Source organism: Spinacia oleracea, chromosome 2, assembly GCF_020520425.1.
Source record: "Spinacia oleracea cultivar Varoflay chromosome 2, BTI_SOV_V1, whole genome shotgun sequence".
Classification (NCBI taxonomy): Eukaryota; Viridiplantae; Streptophyta; class Magnoliopsida; order Caryophyllales; family Amaranthaceae; genus Spinacia; species Spinacia oleracea.
Window position 1 is genome coordinate 90,629,855 of NC_079488.1, and position 8,547 is coordinate 90,638,401.

Sequence of the window (8,547 nt, forward strand, 5' to 3'; positions counted from 1 at the left end):
AAAAAAATCAATTATATTATGCAAATAGTATAAGACGCATAATAATTTGCTAAAAATAATTCTCTTATACTCTGTAATATTTAGTCAAATCGTTTGTATTAGATAATTGTAAATATTGTCTTCATGATTTATTAATTAAACAGTAACTTTGATAATAGAAATATTTCAATCAAATATACCATCTGTACGTGGAAAAAAAATAAAAATTAGTCAAATAATTTTAGAATGGACATAACGTAGTTTCCCTTATATTTGCACTCGTTTTCCTGCTATTCCCAGTTATCGGAGAGAGAAACATGAGCAGTTCAAAGAGATTTGAGAAGACATTCTCAAGGAAGAATAAGGTGACCAACAAGGAGTCCACTGTTGCTGCGTATACAGAAGAAGTAGAAGAGCATATACTAATTTCACAACTCAAATCATCATCATCGTCTAAACAAAAACAAAATGGAAAACCAGAGAATTCCAAAAGTAACACCAACAAAAGTGGCAGCAAATCCGCCATTGTTGACAGCAAGAAGAAATCCACTCCTGCAACAACCCAGAAACCGAACAACAAGAAAGACGGAAGTGGAGTGAAGCAGAAGATTGAGAATGCAGATCAAACCCAGAAGCAGAAAAGGAAGGCGGAGAATGGGGGAGGAGAGAGACAGAAAGAGAAGAAACCGAAGACAGTGGTGACAGCGTCGAAGGCGGCGAAGAATGACAAGAAGGTGAAGGAAAAGGAGGAGGAGAAGGAAGAAAGTTCTGAGTGTGCGTTTCCGACGAATCGAATCATTCGTATTGTTAAGAGTGAGGGTTCTTCCGATTTCAAAATTAGTGGGGAAGCTGTGTTTCTCATTAACAAAGCTGCTGTAATCTCTCTTTCTCTCAATCTCCATTGTTTTATTGGTTAAAATTGCTGGAATTTGAAATGGGGTCTGCTCTATTCTTTTGATTTTTCTGGGTTTGTCTTTTGAATTTAGTCTGAAGTTTATGCACGTATTCGTGTTGAACTATCAATTGGCCTGCTTGCAGGTTACAACTGCCTGCAATTTGTTTCCTCTATTGTCTTTGTTAGGGTTTAATCGGTTGAGAAACAACTTCTACACCATTGTTGAATGAATAGTTAAATGGTTGGTTTAAATTGCTGAAATTTGAATTGGGTTTTACTGTATTTTTCTAAGAAATTCTGTGTGTGTTATTAAATTGAATTGGAGTTTGATGCATGCATGCCTGCTTACAACGGCTGCAATATGTTCACTGAATACTGTTAGGGTTTCTTCTATTGGACTGAGTGATTGAAAACAATTTGTAAGATACTACTGATTTCTAGTGAAATTGTTGTATTAGTTAAATCATGGAAGGGTTTGTTGGGTACTTGTACTCGAACTTGAGATTGTTGGTGTCCAAATTAAACATCTTAATTATCAGCAGTATGCTTTTAAGAAATGGCCTTCAGCTTAGATTAACAATCCAATGTTACTCGAAAAGGTGTAATTTCGCTGTAGGAGGAAGTGGATGATGTATTTAGTGTAGCTGGAGAAGATAGCAGTCGTTGAGAACTAGTTTGTATGGGTATATGCAAGTTTTAGAGTAAAATCACTTGAAATTGGTTAGATAATTTGCTGTGAAGAATAGTTGTGGAGCCTCAAATTGGTGCCAAGTGGAGTTTAATCAAATATATAGATGGATGGTTGGAAGATGTCTTAGTGTAGCATTTAATTGAGTTGGGATGATGGTATATGCTAGGGCTTTTGGCTGCTCAACATGCAAGTGTAGAGGGCTGAAGACTGAGGTTGTGTTAACTGGAACTGTTGGAAAATCAAGGTTGAGAGAGGGAGAAAAATAGAGCGATAGAAGTTTATTTATTGGCTGGGAAGTGGGAACGCCTGCAGTTGAGAAGGGTACACAGTTAAGATGGGATATGTTAGGTGGATAAGGTTGGGTATGATCTGAGGAATGATATTATTAATAAGTATGGTATAGAATTATTAATTATGACAGATATACGCTGTTACGTGCTGTTAGGGGTACGTAAGCAAATAAGCAATCACCTGAGTATAAAATTATCAGATTTCTAATTTTGGGAAAACTTGTTGTGAACTGGTGATACATAATGTCATATCCGTGGAACCTATTGCTTCTCTGAGTATTAAGATTAAAAAATACTTCTAAGTTAGGTTGTAGATCTTCTTGTTTATGGAGAAAGCAAAGTTTCACTTTCCCAGTATAAATATATCATTATGACTATTGAGCTGCATGCATGTTATGGATGCTTCATTGTACTCTTTCTTTTTTGTCGAACATGATTGGCTGTAAAAAGAGAGCATAGATATAGAAGGTTGATGATGAACCTTAAAACTTTATGGCATTTGCTGATTCTTGAAATCTTATCAATAAGATGTTGATTATTTATCATCTCTTTCAGACACTTCCTGCAAAAACTCACTGTCTAATCTGTTTATTAACCTGAATTTTATGCAGCTTGCTTGCAACTGCTGGAAATTTGTTTCTTTAATACTATTTGGGCTACTTCTGTGGGACTGAGTGATTGAGGATCAATTTGTAGGGAATTGTTGATTGTTTTGTGAAATTCTGTTAATTAGATTATGGAAGGGTTTGTTGGGATCACGTTAGGTACTTGTGCTTTGAGAAAATTCAAATGAGATTATTGGGGTTAGAAAGACTACTCGAAATAAACATATCAGTTCAAAACAGTATGCTATTACAAAGTCCTTAAGCGAATCAACGTAGGTTAAGAATCGAATATTACACGTCATGTTGGTTTTTGAGGGAGTGAATGATGTACTGTTACTGTATTTAGTTTAAAAATTTATATGGAAAAGAAAAGGCAACTTTGTGCCTTAGTTTTAAAAAGCGGGCTTTTTTTTGCGCTTAAAGCTCGGAAGCTCAGAAGCTCACACCAAAACGCTTCTGCCAGCCAAAGCCCAGCGACATACAAGAAGCGCACGCTTCCTAGCGCTTCGGTGCTTCTGCGCTTGTAGTCTGGGCACATCAGACCCTTCTTTTTTATAAAAAATAAAGCCACGTGACTATAATCTTCTTTTTTAAAGTATCACGTGATTTCTTTTTTTAAAAAAGCGAATACTTGGGAAGTTTTTGAAAACCCTAGTGCAATTTTCTCCCGTAGCCGGATTTCTCTAGCCTTCTCGCCGGAAATCTCCCGTCGGATTCTGAATTTTTCTTTCATTGTTTTGATTTCTCTATTTTTTTCATCTTTTCTTTCCATATTTTCTCCATATGTTCTGAACTTTTGAAATTTTATTATTTCTTCCGGGTGCGCTTCGCCTACGAAAAGCTTGCACTTTCGCTTTGCGCATTGCGCTTAAGCTCCAGGGCTCTTTTGCGCTTCAGTGCGCTTCGCGCTTTTTAAAACTAAGCTTTGTGCACCAGTTTGCAAGGGCATATGAAGGATTTCAGTTAGGGAGGGGTTCACCTTACCACCCCCACTCTCAAAGTGTCTAGCCTGCTAACCTGGGCCAGGTTGACCAGAGAGGGGTTCCGACCCAGTATGGTCTTTATCTTACCTTATATATATATATATATATATACATTATGAAGGATTTGAGTAAAATAATATGTAATTGTTTTGGTTATATGTGATGGAATAGCTTTTTGAGAGTCTGGAGACTCAAAATTGTCGCCAAGAAGTCTAAACAAAAGTGTAAATGGATGGTTGGAAGATGCCTAACTGTAGTCTTTTTGTGTATTTGATTGTGGTCAATTAGGTCTATAGATTCCCAGACATGCTAGTGCATAGGACTGACTGTTGGATAATCGAGGAAGAGAGATATCGTGATGAACATTTATTGGCTGGGAACTTCAGGCTGCAGTTGAGAAGATAGTAATTGAGTATATTGGGTTTGATGTGACAGGTTAGGCGGATAAAGATGGGTATAATTTGTAGAATGATGATCATTAATTAGTATGGTATAGCATTAGATGTTCTGAGATAGTAAGCAATGATTGAGTACAGACTACAGAATTATTGGATTTCTGATTTTTGGGAAAACTTTATGTTGTACTTGATATTACATAAGTGGAACCTATGCTTCTCTAAGTATTGAAATGCATATTTGTATATGTATTGACTGTTCAGTTGTAGACCTATGTATATGGAGAAAGTGAGCTTTCACCTTTCAAGTACAAATATGTCATTATGAGGATTTATGACTAGTGAGCTGCATGTTTTAGATGCTGTTTTATGGATGCTTCAGCGACTCTTTCTCCTTTCCCTCTAACATAATTTCTTTAATTAGAAAGGAGAGAAGTAGAAGGGTACTGATGAACCTTGAAATTTCATTTTTCTTAATCCTAACAGTAAAAGATATTGACGATTTATTATCCCCTTTCAGACACTTTGCACAAAAACTCCATTTCCACAACTGATATTATCTATGTACAATTCACAGAATACTCAGTTCTACCTTTTTAATTTGGTGGCTTGTCATCTTTCCCTCGTAAGGTGTGATGTTCTGAGATATAGGCCTCTAACTTCTAAGTCCTCACTTTTGTAATCTCTAGTCTAATCCTTGTCAAAGACCAAGTCTCTTATATCAATGTTTCTTTCTCTTAGAAAATAAGAAAAGAAATAAACTGTTGTAGAGTACACACTAAAGGAATTAGGAAAGTAAACAAATAATAATACTTGTAATTAACAAAAGAGGAAAAGTTGTAAACAGAAATTCTATAGGATTAATCTTCTGCTATTATTAATTTATTTTATTCTACTGTACTTGTATGACTCCTTCATTAATGGTGCCTCTTAGCTGATGAGAATTTAGGGCAAGTTCGAGCATAATATAGATTGATGTAAGGAATTTTTTTTTTTTTTTTTGGGGTGGGGGTGGGGGGGAGGAACAAAGGTAAGATTTGCCCAAAATTATGGTCGGCGAGATAGAATATGAAGAAGTTGTTTTTGTTTGGGAACAAGTATACAGCAGCATCATGCTTAAGTTTTCTATATTTCTTTTCCACAAGCTTATTTTTGTTATTGTTGCAGGAAAAGTTTGTCGAACTATTCTCGAAAGATGCCTATGACTCAGCAGTTGAAGATCGTAAGAGCTTTGTTGCCTACAAGCACCTTGGTAAGACTTCTTTGCTATCAATTGTTGAGTACTCAGTTGTAGCTATAAATCTATAATGAAGAGGCTACAGTATTGGTAGTCATTGTTGTAGTCAGAAACCTTTTGTAACCAGTTGATGCATTTGAATGAAGCTTCTGCAGCGAGGTCTCGAGCATCCATAGAGGCAGCAATGATTCAGATTAAAGCTTCTTAATGCTGAATCTTAGAGAGCAGCATTCAGTTGTTGAATGATTTTAGATTGGATATCAAAACAGCAAATTTTGATTGTTGTTGTGATTCACCTTTTTTTGTTCACAAATAATTGTAGATTCTAAGATCAGTACTAGTCCTCATAAAAGACTGCAATAATTTAACTACAGAAATGCAGCAGGCATACTAGGGAATGCCAAAAAAAAAAAACAACCATTTAACATCAACCGTTGTGTAGATAACAATCAGTGAAGACCAAGACATAATATTAGCGTCCTTTTCCATTCCTGTCTGAGGGGGAGGGAGTAACCTGTAAGCAGTCCTAAGACTGTATGTGTCTGAGGAAATCATTATGGTGCTGGCACAGTGGCACTCTTTTAAATAGTTGATTCTGGCTTAAAAATGGGAAGTAAAACTTCATAAAGTTTGCATATTTCTTTGACTTGTCTAGCACCTGCCTGTTTTGGTGTGCTAAATTGAGCTTCCATGGCATAGTGAAAAGCCTTTACTTGTGTTTATGGGTATTGAGTTGCTCTGGACTTCATTGCATGGAGAAAACTTATAGCTGTGTTTGTCCTTTTCAGCCTCTGCTGTCTTTAAAGAGAAGAGGCTCGACTTCCTTTCAGGTACTTTCAAATTTCAATTCTTATTCTTCCGCTTTGGCAACCTGCGGTACAAAAATAGGATTGTCCATTTATTCTTTCATTGATGTTTTTGACCGTATTTTGTAGTACTTATAGCGTTGCTTGATTTTTCTTAATTCAGATTTTGTTCCTGAGAAAGTAACCGCTGAGAAGGCCTTGGCTGAAAGAAAACCTGCGGAGAACTTACCACAGTTACCAGGCTAGCAAAGACGTGCTGCGTTTTCTTTAATTTTTATTTTAAAATTTGTCTATATAATCTTTCGTTACACTAGGCAGGGGAGACGGGTCAGATTGTGCGTATATGAGTCACATCATCCCGATGAATCGGATTCAGGCTGGTTGCCAAATTTTGAAACACATCCAGTATGTGGTCTGTGTGCAGGGATAGTTGCATCTTTTGCAGAGGGGTGGATTTGGATTATTAAATGTCAATCTGAAAAGGTTAAGCCTTTTGTGCTTGTCAATGTAGAATACTCAGTAGTCGATACTCAAACTAACCGAGTCGATAGGTTAAGGTGTTATACTTGTATTGCTGCACAAGATCTCTGCACTAAGCTAGGCTTAAAACTGTAATCTTCAACGGATTTAGAAAGCCAAATCTCTATACTCCTATAGAACAGAACGTATTTAAGCTCGTATTCAACCCAACCCATTTAGTAAATAGGTTGTTTGTGTTTGATCAACCATCTTTCGTATGACCCGACCTGAAAGATCGAATGAAATCAACCGACATACGAATCGAATATATACGAGAAATAGTGAGATCAAAACCGACCCAAATCGATCCGGTTTGTTTATCCGAAATTCGAATTAACCCGTCAATTCAAGATTCGAAACGAAAACCGCTAGCAACCCGATTTGCATCCGATAACTTTTAGCCGAATCGAACATACAACCGATTTGATAGCAATATAAAAACCGATTCTACCAGATAGCAATTGCACTAAACCAGACCTAATAATACTCGATTTAACCCGACCATCGTTTATCCCGAATTCGAACACAACCGTATTGTTGCTGATCCGACCCGATTAAATCCGATATCCGAAAATGATTCAATTTGAGTTAACCCGATAAACGAAAGTTACTCGAGATGAATTTTTATAAAAAAATAAAAAAAATATCATTTTACCCTAATCCTATTCAATTTACTCATCATTAATCTAACTAAAGTTAACTGAATTGAACTACGGAGTATTAATTTTGTAAACCCAACTCGATATATGAAAATTTATTCTAAGTTCTATTAATATTAAATAATTTTGGGAAAAAGTAATAGAATTCTATAAAATATTTATTTGACATTAAGTCATACAATAAGAAAGTGATCTGAATCTTATCGCGAGCTTGAGAGTCACTCGGTTAATTGAACACAAGATTACAAACTTTACTTGATCTAAACTTGAACCGCAAACTCAATCCTAACTGACCCAAATCTGAGGTACGTCTTATCCGAACTTGACCCTAACTTGAGACTCGTCGATCATACTTGAACGGAATCTAAGACTTAGCTGATCCGAACATGACGGGTACCCGAAGTAAATCGGTCAAATTTTACCCGAATTCGATAATACCCGAACCAAACTCAATCCGAACCAAACTCAATCCGAACCAAATTCAATCCGAACCAAATCAAACACATACAAAATCATTCTAAATCCGAACCAGTTCCAACCGACCGAGATTGACCCGAATCAAAGTTACCCGAACCAAAAACCGAATTCAATCCGACATAATTTATAACGTCACCTCACCAAAACTGAAGTTATCCGAACCGATCCGAATCGACCCAAATATAAATATTGACCCGACATTAGCCAATTTCGACGTGGCCAAACTGTTTATAATTGATTTGAAACTGTTCGTGACCCGATTTGACATATATCTCTACTTATATGTATCAGAACACTTGTCTGAAACACAATTGATATATGTTGGGTTTGCAGGACTAGTTTTTTTTTTTTGGATATAGGTTAACTAAAACAACATTACAAAATTTTAGTAAATCACATTAAATCACGTGAAGCTCCATTTGCAAGAAAATGAGCTTGATCCACTCTCCCGCTCCACTTTACGAATGTTGCACCAAGAGGAATCCTTACCTAACATCTTGATTTCTTCTAGTGTCTATCATATCTGCATTAATTTCCAGGAAATTTTTTGCCAATAACATTTGCACCAGCTGTTGCGAATCAGTAAGAATAGAAAACCAATCTTGCTTGACGAGCCCATTTCATACCATAGAGGCAAGCCATCGCTCCAGCTTGTAAACTTGTAAGGCACTCTCCGTAGTTCGTGAAGATGCTCCACCCATTACCATTCCAGATGTCCCCCATATGTTCGTGAAGATGCCCCACCCATTACCATTCTATATGTCCCCCATACCCACCCCATACCTGCATTGCGGTTGTGCTTATGCGATGAGCCACCCACCCGAATCATTGTAGTTGAACCCTCAATATTTGTATGATTAATTATTGCTCTGTAAAAACATGGTGGAATATTTGGTTAATTCTGGAGGATGAAGAAATTGCAGTGGATTGCAGAGCTTCCTACTAAAAACATGTTGGTCAAGGCCCTCCTTTATCAAAACAAAAACCGATGCAATGGTGCTGATGTCATTC

At 36.7% G+C, this 8,547-nt stretch overlaps 1 protein-coding gene across 1 annotated transcript; it reads left to right on the forward strand.

The window, feature by feature from the left end:
• Positions 1–235: 235 nt before the first annotated feature.
• On the forward strand, positions 236–6,387 carry LOC110797902 (DNA polymerase II subunit B3-1). The gene is made up of 4 exons (XM_022003029.2): positions 236–854; positions 5,006–5,090; positions 5,864–5,905; positions 6,045–6,387. The coding sequence occupies exons 1-4, from the start codon at positions 297–299 to the stop codon at positions 6,125–6,127; spliced, it is 768 nt and encodes a 255-aa protein (XP_021858721.1). The 5' UTR covers positions 236–296; the 3' UTR covers positions 6,128–6,387.
• Positions 6,388–8,547: the final 2,160 nt, after the last annotated feature.